The 15882-nt window shown below is 47.1% G+C and overlaps 1 protein-coding gene across 1 annotated transcript in view; it reads right to left on the reverse strand.

The window, feature by feature from the left end:
• Window positions 1-9098, reverse strand: part of LOC118383536 (basement membrane-specific heparan sulfate proteoglycan core protein-like) — a 14305-nt gene extending 5207 nt beyond the window's left edge. Inside the window, exons 1-3 of the mRNA XM_052528527.1 lie at window positions 8860-9098; window positions 517-663; window positions 174-308 (exon numbers count right to left, since the gene is read on the reverse strand). Of these exons, the coding sequence (XP_052384487.1) occupies window positions 174-308; window positions 517-663; window positions 8860-8908 (331 nt within the window). The 5' untranslated portion in view covers window positions 8909-9098. The remainder of the gene's footprint in view (window positions 1-173; window positions 309-516; window positions 664-8859) is intronic.
• Between the last annotated feature and the right edge of the window lie 6784 nt (window positions 9099-15882).

Raw genomic sequence — 15882 nt, forward strand, 5'->3', positions numbered from 1 at the left:
GCTCTATCTCTGGGCCTCTTCTCCCCTCAGCCCTGTCCCTCCCTGGAGCTCTATCTCTGGGCCTCTTCTCCCCTCAGCCCTGTCTCTCCCTGGAGCTCTATCTCTGGGCCTCTTCTCCCCTCAGCCCTGTCTCTCCCTGGAGCTATATCTCTAGGTTAGGGATGGTCACTCACGTTTGATGGTCAGTGAGGCCATCATGGTGCTTCGGCCCGCAGAGTTAGTTGCCACGCAACGGTACTGCCCCTGGTTACCATTCCTGGTGTTAGCGATGGTGAGCACGGAACCATCCGGACCAATCTTCACGTTATCTAAGGACAGAGTAGATAGGATCGGTTAGAATGAGTTAGAACCATCTAACCACTTATGACCGGTTAGGACCAGTTAAAACCAGTTCAATCATCACATTTTTATAAACTGTCCATTTAACATTGTGTCACAGCTATTGTGTAGTTGAGTACCATTCAAGGGCTGTGTGTGTCTGTCTGCCTGTGTGCATATGTGTGGTCAGAGCCCTACCTGCCAGTGGATGGTTGTTGGTTCTCTTCCACTCCAGATGGACGGGCTGTGACCCACTAACCACCCGGCAGCGAAAACTGACCGACTCCCCCTGCCGGACCCCTGCTGACCTGGGCTCAACTGACACTACTGGGGCCTGGGCACATACTGTATAGGAGGGAGAGATAAGTAAGTAACACACACACTGCCATACACTCTATAGGTGTCCCCCAGGGCTCAGATCTAGGCCCTCTCCTCTTTTCTCTTTATGCCAAGTCACATGGCTCTGTCATATCCTCTCATGGTCTCTCCTATCATTGCTATGCGGATGACACTCAACTACTTTTCTCCTTCCCTCCTTCTGACACCCAGGTGGTGACACACATCTCTGCGTGCCTGGCAGATATCTCAGCTTGGATGTCGGCCCACAATCTCAAGCTCAACGTCGACAAGATGGAGCTGCATTTTGTCCTGGGGGAAGGCCTGCCCACTCAAAGACCTCTCCATCACGGTTGACAACTCCAAGGTGTCTCCCGCCCAGTGTGTAAAGAATTTTTGCGTGACCCTGGACAACACCCTGGCGTGACCCTGGACAACACCCTGGCGTGACCCTGGACAACACCCTGGCGTGACCCTGGACAACACCCTGGCGTGACCCTGGACAACACCCTGGCGTGACCCTGGACAACACACCTGGCGTGACCCTGGACAACACCCTGGCGTGACCCTGGACAACACCCTGGCATGACCCTGGGCAACACCGTCGTGACCCTGGACAACACCCTGGCGTGACCCTGGACAACACCCTGTCGTGACCCTGGACAACACCCTGGCGTGACCCTGGACAACACCCTGGCGTGACCCTGGACAACACCCTGGCGTGACCCTGGACAACACCCTGGCGTGACCCAACACCCTGGACCCTGGACAACACCCTGTTGACCCTGACCCCCTGGCGTGACAACACCCTGGCGTGACCCTGGACGTGACCCTGGACAACACCCTGACCCTGGACAACACCCTGTGACCCTGGACAACACCCTGGCGTGACCCTGGACAACACCCTGGCGTGACCCTGGACAACACCCTGGCGTGACCCTGGACAACACCCTGGCCCTGGACAACACCCTGACCCTGGACAACACCCTGGCGTGACCCTGGACAACACCCTGGCGTGACCCTGGACAACACCCTGGCGTGACCCTGGACAACACCCTGGCGTGACCCTGGACAACACCCTGGCGTGACCCTGGACAACACCCTGTCGTGACCCTGGACAACACCCTGGCGTGACCCTGGACAACACCCTGGCGTGACCCTGGACAACACCCTGGCGTGACCCTGGACAACACCCTGGCGTGACCCTGGACAACACCCTGGCGTGACCCTGGACAACACCCTGGCGTGACCCTGGACAACACCCTGGACCCTGGACAACACCCTGACCCTGGACAACACCCTGGAATGACCCTGGACAACACCCTGGCGTGACCCTGGACAACACCCTGGCATGACCCTGGACAACACCCTGGCGTGACCCTGGACAACACCCTGGACAACACCCTGAACCCTGGACAACACCCTGACGTGACCTGGACAACACCCTGGCGTGACCCTGGACAACACCCTGTCGTGACCCTGGACAACACCCTGGCGTGACCCTGCACAACACCCTGTCGTGACCCTGGACAACACCCTGGCGTGACCCTGGACAACACCCTGGAATGACCCTGGACAACACCCTGTCGTGACAACACCCCTGGCGTGACCCTGGACAACACCCTGGCGTGACCCTGGACAACACCCTGGCGTGACCCTGGACAACACCCTGTGTGACCCTGGACAACACCCTGGCATGACCCTGGACAACACCCTGTCGTGACCCTGGACAACACCCTGTTGTGACACTGGACAACACCCTGTTGTGACACTGGACAACACCCTGTTGTGACACTGGACAACACCCTGGCGTGACACTGGACAACACCCTGTTGTGACACTGGCATGACCCTGGAACACCGTCCTGGCATGACACTGGACAACACCCTGTCGTTCTCTGCAAACATCAAAGCAGTGCCTTGCTCCTGCAGGTTCATGCTCTACAACATCTGCAGAGTACGACCTTTCCTCACACAGGAAGTGGCGCAGGTCCTACTCCAGGGACTTGTTCTCTCCCGTCTGGACTACTGCAACTCATTGTTAGCTGGGCTCCCTGCTTGTGCCATCAAACCCCTGCAACTTACCCAGAATGCTGCAGCCCGCCTGGTTCGACCTTCTCATGTTCTCCCACATCACCCCGCTCCTCTGCCTTCTAGTCGAAGCTCGCATCCAAAACAAGACCATGGTACTTGCCTACAGAGCAGCAAGAGAAACTGTCCCTCCCTACCTTCAGGCTATGCTCAAACCCAAGCTCTCTGTTCTACCACCTCTGGTCTCTCACTCAGCCCATTCCAAGCTATTCTCTGTCCTGGTACCCCAATGGTGGAACCAGCTTCCCCCTGAAGCTAGGACAGCATCTTCTGAAAACATCTGAGACTCTACCTCTTCGAACAGTATCTTAAATAATCACACAGCACCCCCCCCCCCCCCCACTAGCTCTGACTCTGCTATCAGCTTCTTTATTGAAGAAAATGTCATGACTATGACTGTGATATGTGGTTGTCCTAACTAACCAGATTGGCCATTTGAGAACAAGTTCTCTTTTACGACCTGCACAAGATAAAGCAAAGCAGTGCGACAAAAACAACATCACAGAGTTACACATGGAATAAACAATCATGCAGTCAATGACTCAATAGAAAAGTGTACGCACAGTGTGTGCAAATGTAGAAGAGTAGAGATGTAGGCAATAAATAGGCCATAGGCCATAGACAGTATATACATATGCATATGAGATGGCAAAATAATTACAATTTAGTATTAACACAGGAGTGACAGATGTGCAGATGATGATGTGCAAGTAGAGATACTGGGGTGCAAAAGAGCAAGAGGGTAAGTAATAATATGGGGATGAGGTAGTTGGGTACTATTTACAGATTGACTGTGTACAGGTATAGTGATCGGTAAGCTGCTCTGACAGCTGATGCTTAAAGTTAGAGAGGGAGATATAAGAGAGTGATTTTTGTCATTCGTTCCAGTCATTGGCAGCAGAGAACTGGAAGGAAAGGCGGCCAAAGGAAGTGTTGGCTTTGGGGTTGACCAGTGAAATATACCTGCTGGAGCGCGTGCTACGGGTGAGTGTTCCTATGGTGACCATTGAACTGAGATAAGGCTTGGCTTTACCTAGCAAAGACTCATAGATGAACTGGAGCCAATGGGTTTGGCGACGAATATGTAGTGAGAGCCAGCCAACGAGAGCATACAGGTCGCAGTGGTGGGTAGTATATGGGGCTTTGGGGACAAAACGGATGGCACTATGATAGACTACATTCACTTTGCTGAGTAAAGTGTTGGAGGCTAATTTATAAATGACATCGCCGAAGTCAAGTATCGGTAGGATAATCAGTTTTACGAGGGTATGTTTGGCAGCATGAGTAAAGGAGGCTTTGTTGTGAAATAGGAAGCTGATTCTAGATTTAATTTTGGATTGGAGATGCTTAATGTGAGTCTGTAAGGAGAGTTTGCCGTCTAAACAGACACCTAGGTATTTGTAGTTATCCACATATTCTAGGTCAGAATCGTCCAGAGTAGTGATGCTAGTCGGGTGTGGACAGCAATCGGTTGAAGAACATGCACTTAGTTTTACTAGCATAAAAGCAGTTGGAGGCCACGGAAGGAGTGTTGTATGACGTTGAAGCTCGTTTAGAGGTTTGTTAGCACAGTGTCCAAAGAAGGGCCAGATGTATACAGAATGGTGTCGTCTGCGTTGAGGTGGATCAGGGAATCACCAGCAGCTAGAGCAACATCATTGATATATACAGAGAAAAGAGTCGGCCCGAGAATTGAACCCTGGGGCACCCTCATATAGACTGCCAGATGTCCGGACAACAGGCCCTCCGATTTCACACACTGAACTCTATCAGAGAAGTAGTTGGTGAACCAGGTGAGGCAGTCATTTGAGAAGCCAAGGCTATTGAGTCTGCCAATAAGAATGCAGTGATTGACAGAGTTGAAAGCCTTGGCCAGGTCGATGAAGACAGCTGCACAGTAATGTCTCTTATCGATTGTGGTTATGATATCGTTTTGGACCTTGAACGTAGCTGAGGTGCACCCATGACCATCTCGAAACCAGATTGCATAGCAGAGAAGGTACGTTGGGATTCGAAATGGTTGGTAATCTGTTTGTTAACTTGGCTTTCGAAGATTTTAGAAAGGCAGGGCAGGATGGATATAGGTCTATAACAGTTTGGGTCTAGAGTGTCTCCCGCTTTGAAGATGGGGATGACCCCGGCAGCTTTCAATCTTTGGGGATCTCAGACAATAGGAAAGAGAGGTTGAATAGGCTAGTAATAGGGGTTGCAACAATTTCGATGGATAATTTTAGAAAGAGAGGGTCCAGATTGTCTAGCCCAGCTGATTTGTAGGGATCCAGATTTTGCAGTTCTTTCCGAACATCAGCTGCCTGGATTTGGATGAAGGAGAACTGGGGGGCGTGGGCAAGTTGCTGCAGGGGGTGCTGAAATGTTGGCCGGGGTAAGGGTAGCCAGGTGGAAAGCATGGCCAAAGCATGGCCAGCCATGGAAAAATGCTTACTGAAATTGTTGATTATTGTAGATTTATCGGTGGTGACAGTGTTTCCTAGCCTCAGTGCAGTGGGCTGCTGGGGGGAGGTGGTCTTGTTCTCCATGGACTTTACAGTGTCCCAGAAATTTTTGGAATTAGTGCTACAGGAAGCAAGTTTCTGTTTGAAAAAGCTAGCCTTAGCTTTCCTAACTGGCTGAGAATATTGGTTACTGAGTTCCCTGAAAATGTGTAAATTGCCGGGGCTATTCGATGCTAATGCAGAACGCCACAGGATGCTTTTGTGCTGGTCAAGGGCAGTCAAGTTTGGGATGAACCAAGGGCTATATCTGTTCTTAGTTCTAAATGTTTTGAATGGGGCATGCTTATTTAAGATGGTGAGGAAAGCACTTTTTAAGAGCAACCAGACATCCTCTACTGATGGGATGAGGCCAATATCCTTCCAGGATACCCGGGCCAGGTTGATTAGAAAGGCCTACCCCCTAAGTGTTTTAGGGAGCGTTTGACAGTGATGAGGGGTGGTCGTTTGACCGCGGACCCATTACACACGCAGGCAATGAGGCAATGATTGCTGAGATAGTGGTTGAAGACAGCAGAGGCGTATTTAGAGGGCAAGTTGGTCAGGATGATATCTAAGAGGGTGCCCATGGTTACGGATTTAGGGTTGTACCTGGTAGGTTCCTTGATCATTTGTGTGAGATTGAGGGCATTATGCATGTCCCAGTTTAGGTCACCTAACAGTACGAACTCTGAAGACAGATGGGGGCGATCAATTCACATATGATGTCCAGGGCACAGCTGAGGGCTGAAGGGGGTGTATAACAAGCGGCAACGATGAGAGACTTGTTTCTGGAAAGGTGGATTTTTAGAAGTAATAGCTCGAATTGATAGGGCACAGTCTTGGATAGTGTGACAGAACTCTACAGGCTATCTCAGCAGTAGATTGCAACTCCGCCCCTTTGGCAGATCTATCTTGTGGGGAAATGTTATAGTTATGGATGGAAATTTCAGGATATTTGATGGCCTTCCTAAGCCAGGATTCAGACACGGCTAGGACATCCGGGTTGGCAGAGTATGCTAAAGCAGTGAGTAAAACAAACCTAGGGAGGAGGCTTTTAATGTTAACATGCATGAAACCAAAGCTTTTACGGTTACAGAATTCAACAAATGAGAGTGCCTGGGGAGTGATGCTGGGGGCTGCAGGGCCTGGGTTAATTTCTACATCACCAGAGGAAAAGAGGAGGAGTGGGATAATGGTAGGATAAGATTTCTGGGCGCGGAAAAATAGATTCAAGGCCTAATGTACAGACAAGGGTATGGTAGGATGTGAGTACAGTGGAGGTAAACCTAGGCATTTAGTGACGATGAGAGATGTTTTGTCTCTAGAGGCACCATTTAAGACAGGTGAGGTCACCGCATGTGTGGGGGGTGGAACAAAGGGGCTAGCCAAGGCATATTGAGCTGGGCTGGAGGCTCTACAGTGAAATAAGACAATCACTAACCAAAACAGCACTAGACAAGGTATATTGACATTAGGGAGTGGCATGTGTTGCAGAGGAATCATAGGGTCCAGTGAGCAGCCAGACGAGCTGGAGACACGACGATTCAGACAGCTGTCAGACCAGGGCGAGCAGGCTAGCAGATGGGCCTCAGGGGGACATCGCAATGGAAGAGCCTGTTGAAACCCCTTGGACGGTCACGTCGGCAGACCAGGGCTAGCAGGCTAGCAGATGGGCCTCAGGGGATGTCGCAATGGAAGAGCCTATTGAAACCCCTTGGTCACGTCGGCAGACCAGACGTGATGGATCGGCAGGGCTCCATTTCGGCAGCGAAGGGTCCAGGCCAATTAGCAAAAGAGGTATTGAAGCCCAGGAATTGTCTGATGGATCTCTTGGGCTAGCCTGAACATGGGCCTAGCTCAAGGCTATCTCCAGGCTAACTGGTGCTTTCTTCAGGACAGAGACGTTAGCCATGAGTAGACACTTGGATAGCAGCTAGCTAGCTGCGATGATCCGGTGTAAAGGTTCAGAGCTTGCGGTAGGAGTCCGGAGATGTGGTAGAGAAAAAGCAGTCCGATATGCTCTGGGTTGACATCACGCTGTGCAGACCGGCAGGACCGAGGCCGGCTGATGCCTGGGTTACCGGTAAGGTCCGCTAGCAGTGGCTAACTGACTACTAGCTAGTAGCTAGTTAGCTGGCTAGCGTCTGATGGGGGTTCCGGTTCTAAAGTATAAAAATAGCAGATCCACATTGGGTGAGGCGGGATGCAGGAGAGTATGTTCAGTCCGTAGATGGATATTGAGATTAAATATATTTTTTTTTTAAATATACAAAGAAAACGATATATACGACAAGACAAAGACAAAACAGACTTCTGACTGCTACGCCATCTTGGAATGCATGAATGCTAGCTATCTTCAGGCGAATGCTCTGTCAGGCACTCTGCTAAATGACTCAATGTAAAATGTAAAAATGAGGAGAGATCGGTTAGTAAGACACACACACACACACACACTGTAGGAGAGATAGGTTAGTAACACACACACATATAACACAAACACACACTGTAGGAGAGAAGAGACAAGGTTATAGCACACACACACACACACACAGAGCGAGAGAGAGACACGCACACACACACACACACACACACACACACACACACACACACACACACACACACACACACACACACACACACACACACACACACACACACACACACACACACACACACACACAGAAATAGACACTAAGAGAGACACACACTAGTTATTGACATCCTCCGATGCAAGAGAGAGTTCAGGGTTCCACCCAAAGGGGGGGTTCAATGAGTTGACTCACACTCACTCACACACTCACACACACAAGCACGTACACACACTCACACACAGAGAGAGACACACACACACACACTCACACTCACACTCACACACAAGCACGTACACACACACACACTCACACTCACACACAAGCACGTACACACACACACTCACACGCTATTCTTGCATATACAGGATTCACATGTAGAGAGTAATATAGACCATGTCCAAATTTAATTGTATACATCTAAAGGCATGCAGGCACGCACGTACACTCACACACACAAACACGTACACTCACACACAAACACACACACACACACACACACACATACACACACTCACATAAAACACACACACAGGGGCAGACTGTGAGCTTTCAGTCTGGTCTGTGGGGAGAACAGCAAACAAATGCCACCCCAGAGCAAACATCCAATAGGACCATGACTCAGCAAGACTAGACCATTGGGACATGATATTAACACGGTATTATAAATTCACATCTACAGTAAAAAAAAAAGGAAATGTATCACCGTGTATTTACATTTCTGAGAAAGATTTTATGATAAGATTAAGAATTCTAAACCATCGCAACATTCGTTTATTAGTTTATTCATAATCCCAAAACTTTTTTTAGAAAGTAGAATGTTTAAAGCAGTTTAGAGCTAATAATATCTACTTAAAAGGGATAGTGCAGCAATTTAACATATGTAGATATGTATTTCCTGGCCTTGTCTGTAGACTGCTTTCAAGATTGGGAAACAAAAATGAAAAATTTAAAAAATCTCTGAACTATCCCCGTAAATGATTTAATAACGTGTTCTGTATTGTAGTGTAGAGAGAAGCAGCAGTAGTAGTTTACCTGTCCAGAGTAGAGAACAGAGGAGCAGTGCTGTTGTGGAGGAATCCATGGTGCATAGAGCAAAGATATCCCTCTCTCCTGTCCTACAGCCTCTCTCTCTCTATGCCACTCTCTCTCTCTCTCTTTCTCTTTCTCTCTCTCTGCCACTCTCTCTCTCTCTCTTTCTCTCTCTCTGCCTCTATCTCTCTATCTCACTGCCTCTCTCTCTCCTGTCCCACAACCTCTCTCTCTCTCTGCCCCTCTCTCTCTCTCTCTTTCTCTCTCTCTGCCTCTATCTCTCTCTGCCTCTATCTCTCTCTCTCTCCTGTCCTACAACCTCTCTCTCTCTCTCTCTCTCTCTCTCTCTCTCTCTCTCTCTCTCTCTCTCTCTCTCTGTCTCTCTCTCTCTGTCTCTCTCTCTGTCTCTCTCTGTCTGTATCTCTCTCTCTGTATCTCTCTCTCTCTCTCTCTCTTTCTCTCCTCCCCCTCTCTCCCTCCTTACTTATTTGTGTGTTCAGCTTACCCAGATAGGCAGGCAGACAGACAGTTAGACAGACAGACTGGCAGTCAGTTGCAGGAGTATTAGCTCAGAAACAGAGAAGAAATGTCTGCCCCCCCCCCAACATAGAACCAGCATAGAAAAATCATCCTAGAACCAGACAATAAATGTAATTCTAGAACCAGACAATAAATGTCATTCTAGAACCAGGCCATGAATATCATTGTAGAACCATCCCTGAAATATCATTCTAGAACCAGCCCATAAATATCATTCTAAAACCAGCTGATGAATATTATCCTAGAACCAGCCCATAAATATAATCCTGAACCAGCCCATAAATATAATCCTGAACCAGCCCAGAAATATCATCCTAGAACCAGCCCAGAAATATCACCTTAGAACCAGCCCATAAATATCATCCTAGAACCAGCCCAGAAATATCACCTTAGATCCAGCCCATAAATATCATCCTAGAACTAGCCCAGAAATTTCATTCTAGAACCAGCCCAGAAATATCATCCTAGAACCAGCCTAGAAGTGTCATCCTATAACCAGTCCATAAATATCATTCTAGGACCAGTCCATAAATATCATTATAAAACCAGCCCATGAACATCATCCTAGAACCAGCCCAGAAATATCATCCTAGAACCAACCCAGAAATATCACCCTTTAACCAGCCCAGAAATGTCATTCTAGAGCCAGCCAATAAATATCACCCGAGAACCAGCCCAGAAATGTAATTCTAGAGCCAGCCAATAAATATCACCCGAGAACCAGCCCAGAAATGTCATCCTAGAACCATCCCAGAAATGTCATCCTAGAACCAGCCCAGAAATTACATCCTAGAACCATCCCAGAAATGTCATCCTGGAACCATCCCAGAAATGACATCCTAGAACCATCCCAGAAATACCCCTAGAACCAGCCCAGAAATATCACCCTAGAACCAGCCCAGAAATGTCATCCTAGAACCAGCCCAGAATTGTCATCCTAGAACCAGCCCAGAAATGTCATCCTAGAACCAGCCCAGAAATGTCATCCTAGAACCAGCCCAGAAATGTCATCCTAGAACCAGCCCAGAAACATCATCATAGAACCAGCCCAGAAATGTCATCCTAGAACCAGCCCATAAATGTCATCTTAAAACCAGCCCTGCTGTTTGATATATACTCAGAAAGGTCACATTATAATGTAATGGATTGGAGCCTAGAACATTTACATTTACATTTAAGTCATTTAGCAGACGCTCTTATCCAGAGCGACTTACAAATGGTGCATTCACCTTATGACATCCAGTAGAATAGTCACTTTAAAATAGTGCATCTAAATCTTAAAGGGGGGGTGAGAAGGATTACTTATCCTATCCTAGGTATTCCTTAAAGAGGTGGGGTTTCAGGTGTCTCCGGAAGGTGGTGATTGACTCCGAAGTTATCACTTGTTACTTTATTATGAATTAATAACATATATTTGTAAGTATTCTTCACATGTTAAATGAATTCAATAACCCCACTTAAGGAGTCTGAATTTTGTATCATTACAAATACAACCTGTGAGTCAACTGGAAAGATAAAGAACAAGATCATATCAGAGATGTTGTATCGACTTCATCGCTAGATAAGAAGGGCTTCTCTCTCACACCTATTTTGTTTTGGTGTCAGTTTGTCCGCAAGAGGGTGATGTACTACTAGAGACCTCTAGGGAGAGAAGCATGTGACTGCAGTGTGCAGTTCGGGGCCGGGCTCAATGTGGGCGGAGTCAGAAGTTGGGGCCGACCTCAATGTGGGCGGAGTCAAACGCGTTTAACCCGAACCCTTCCCGTCGCCTTCAAGGTCACCCAAGTTGAGGTTCACGTCGAAGGTATCAACGCGCCAATGAAAGCGAATCTCAATCAAGCCTAACCTACATAGATAAAACTATAAACCATGGAAGAAAGTGAGACTGTCATTATCCATAATGTACTTTTTTTAATGTAATATTCACGTTATACCAGTGCAGTGGTATATTTCTATATGACCAACTACCGCACCAATTAATAGCATAGCATTAATTAGCACCCATTTGCACGTGAGCAAAGCTAATCGCTCACAATGAGGGAATCTTAGTTGGACAAATTTGAGCAGTATGCCTAGGTTTACATGTACAGTTATGTAATCGATTTGATCGTTGAATTTCTGTGTTTCTTCAATGTCTGCCTTGTTGTGTTTGGCTCTAAATGTGTATCGTTGATGCCGACGGCCATCCTCTAAGTTGCACATAGCGAGTCTACACAGCCTCACATAGTATATACAACAATGAAATCCCCTGGTCCCAACATGCATGACAAGTCAAGAAAAGTCATTGTAACATGTTCACACTGCAAACAAGTTAACTTGTTATGGCTGCAATCATAGTTCAATAACAATAATACTACAGAGAACTACAACATGTAACAGTACTACTATCAGAGAACTACAACATGTAACAGTACTACTATCAGAGAACTACAACATGTAACAGTACTACTATCAGAGAACTACAACATGTAACAGTACTACTATCAGAGAACTACAACATGTAACAGTACTACTATCAGAGAACTACAACATGTAACAGTACTACTATCAGAGAACTACAACATGTAACAGTACTACTATCAGATAAGTACTACTATCAGAGAACTACAACATGTAACAGTACTACTATCAGAGAACTACAACATGTAACAGTACTACTATCAGAGAACTACAACATGTAACAGTACTACTATCAGAGAACTACAACATGTAACAGTACTACTATCAGAGAACTACAACATGTAACAGTACTACTATCAGAGAACTACAACATGTAACAGTACTACTATCAGAGAACTACAACATGTAACACTACTATCAGATAACTACAACATGTAACAGTACTACTATCAGAGAACTACAACATGTAACAGTACTACTATCAGAGAACTACAACATGTAACAGTACTACTATCAGAGAACTACAACATGTAACAGTACTACTATCAGAGAACTACAACATGTAACAGTACTACTATCAGAGAACTACAACATGTAACAGTACTACTATCAGAGAACTACAACATGTAACAGTACTACTATCAGAGAACTACAACATGTAACAGTACTACTATCAGAGAACTACAACATGTAACAGTACTACTATCTACAACATGTAACAGTACTACTATCAGATAACTACAACATGTAACAGTACTACTATCAGAGAACTACAACATGTAACAGTACTACTATCAGAGAACTACAACATGTAACAGTACTACTATCAGAGAACTACAACATGTAACAGTACTACTATCAGAGAACTACAACATGTAACAGTACTACTATCAGAGAACTACAACATGTAACAGTACTACTATCAGAGAACTACAACATGTAACAGTACTACTATCAGAGAACTACAACATGTAACAGTACTACTATCAGAGAACTACAACATGTAACAGTACTACTATCAGAGAACTACAACATGTAACAGTACTACTATCAGAGAACTACAACATGTAACAGTACCCCAGTTCTACTATCAGAGAACTACAACATGTAACAGTACTACTATCAGAGAACTACAACATGTAACAGTACTACTATCAGAGAACTACAACATGTAACAGTACTACTATCAGAGAACTACAACATGTACAGTACTACTATCAGAGAACTACAACATGTAACAGTACTACTATCAGAGAACTACAACATGTAACAATAATACTATCAGAGAACTACAACATGTAACAGTACTACTATCAGAGAACTACAACATGTACAGTACTACTATCAGAGAACTACAACATGTAACAGTACTACTATCAGAGAACTACAACATGTAACAATACTACTATCAGAGAACTACAACATGTAACAGTGATACTATCATAGAACTACAACATGTAACAGTGATACTATCAGAGAACTACAACATGTACAGTACTACTATCAGAGAACTACAACATGTAACAGTACTACTATCAGAGAACTACAACATGTAACAATACTACTATCAGAGAACTACAACATGTAACAGTACTACTATCAGAGAACTACAACATGTAACAGTGATACTATCAGAGAACTAAAACATGTAACAGTACTACAACATGTAACAGTACTACTATCAGAGAACTACAACATGTAACAGTGATACTATCAGAGAACTACAACATGTAACAGTACTACAACATGTAACAGTACTACTATCAGAGAACTACAACATGTAACAGTACTACTATCAGAGAACTACAACATGTAACAGTGATACTATCATAGAACTACAACATGTAACAGTGATACTATTAGAGAACTACAACATTTACATTACATTTAAGTCATTTAGCAGACGCTCTTATCCAGAGCGACTTACAAATTGGTGCATACACCTTATGACAACCAGTGGAACAGCCACTTGCATCTAAATCTTGTTGGGGGGGATGAGAAGGATTACTTACCCTTACTTACCCTATCCTAGGTATTCCTTGAAGAGGTGGGGTTTCAGGTGTCTCCGGAAGGTGGTGATTGACTCCGCTGTCCTGGCGTCGTGAGGGAGTTTGTTCCACCATTGGGGGCCAGAGCAGCGAACAGTTTTGACTGGGCTGAGCGGGAACTGTACTTCCTCAGTGGTAGGGAGGCGAGCAGGCCAGAGGTGGATGAACGCAGTGCCCTTGTTTGGGTGTAGGGCCTGATCAGAGCCTGGAGGTACTGAGGTGCCGTTCCCCTCACAGCTCCGTGGCGAGCACCATGGTCTTGTAGCGGATGCGAGCTTCAACTGGAAGCCAGTGGAGAGAGCGGAGGAGCGGGGTGACGTGAGAGAACTTGGGAAGGTTGAACACCAGACGGGCTGCGGCGTTCTGGATGAGTTGTAGGGGTTTAATGGCACAGGCAGGGAGCCCAACCAACAGCGAGTTGCAATAATCAAGACGGGAGATGACAAGTGCCTGGATTAGGACCTGCGCCGCTTCCTGTGTGAGGCAGGGTCGTACTCTGCGGATGTTGTAGAGCATGAACCTACAGGAACGGGACACCGCCTTGATGTTAGTTGAGAACGTCAGGGTGTTGTCCAGGATCACGCCAAGGTTCTTAGCGCTCTGGGAGGAGGACACAATGGAGTTGTCAACCGTGATGGCGAGATCATGGAACGGGCAGTCCTTCCCCCGGGAGGAAGAGGAGCTCCGTCTTGCTGAGGTTCAGCTTGAGGTGGTGATCCGTCATCCACACTGATATGTCTGCCAGACATGCAGAGATGCGATTCGCCACCTGGTCATCAGAAGGGGGAAAGGAGAAGATTAATTGTGTGTCGTCTGCATAGCAATGATAGGAGAGACCATGTGAGGTTATGACAGAGCCAAGTGACTTGGTGTATAGCGAGAATAAGAGAGGGCCTAGAACAGAGCCCTGGGGGACACCAGTGGTGAGAGCGCGTGGTGAGGAGACAGATTCTCGCCACGCCACCTGGTAGGAGCGACCTGTCAGGTAGGACGCAATCCAAGCGTGGGCCGCGCCGGAGATGCCCAACTCGGAGAGGGTGGAGAGGAGGATCTGATGGTTCACAGTATCGAAGGCAGCCGATAGGTCTAGAAGGATGAGAGCAGAGGAGAGAGAGTTAGCTTTAGCAGTGCGGAGCGCCTCCGTGATACAGAGAAGAGCAGTCTCAGTTGAATGACTAGTCTTGAAACCTGACTGATTTGGATCAAGAAGGTCATTCTGAGAGAGATAGCGGTAGAGCTGGCCAAGGACGGCACGCTCAAGAGTTTTGGAGAGAAAAGAGAGAAGGGATACTGGTCTGTAGTTGTTGACATCGGAGGGATCGAGTGTAGGTTTTTTCAGAAGGGGTGCAACTCTCGCTCTCTTGAAGACGGGAGGGACGTAGCCAGCGGTCAGGGATGAGTTGATGAGCGAGGTGAGGTAAGGGAGAAGGTCTCCGGAAATGGTCTGGAGAAGAGAGGAGGGGATAGGGTCAAGCGGGCAGGTTGTTGGGCGGCCGGCCGTCACAAGACGCGAGATTTCATCTGGAGAGAGAGGGAGAAAGAGGTCAGAGCATAGGGTAGGGCAGTGTGAGCAGAACCAGCGGTGTCGTTTGACTTAGCAAACGAGGATCGGATGTCATCGACCTTCTTTTCAAAATGGTTGACGAAGTCATCTGCAGAGAGGGAGGAGGGAGGGGGGAGGATTCAGGAGGGAGGAGAAGGTGGCAAAGAGCTTCCTAGGGTTAGAGGCAGATGCTTGGAATTTAGAATGGTAGAAAGTGGCTTTAGCAGCAGAGACAGAGGAGGAAAATGTAGAGAGGAGGGAGTGAAAGGATGCCAGGTCCGCAGGGAGGCGAGTTTTCCTCCATTTCCGCTCGGCTGCCCGGAGCCCTGTTCTGTGAGCTCGCAATGAGTCGTCGAGCCACGGAGCGGGAGGGGAGGACCGAGCCGGCCTGGAGGATAGGGGACATAGGGAGTCAAAGGATGCAGTAAGGGAGGAGAGGAGGGTTGAGGAGGCAGAATCAGGAGATAGGTTGGAGAAAGTTTGAGCAGAGGGAAG

This window comes from Oncorhynchus keta, chromosome 10, assembly GCF_023373465.1.
Source record: "Oncorhynchus keta strain PuntledgeMale-10-30-2019 chromosome 10, Oket_V2, whole genome shotgun sequence".
Lineage (NCBI taxonomy): Eukaryota > Metazoa > Chordata > Actinopteri > Salmoniformes > Salmonidae > Oncorhynchus > Oncorhynchus keta.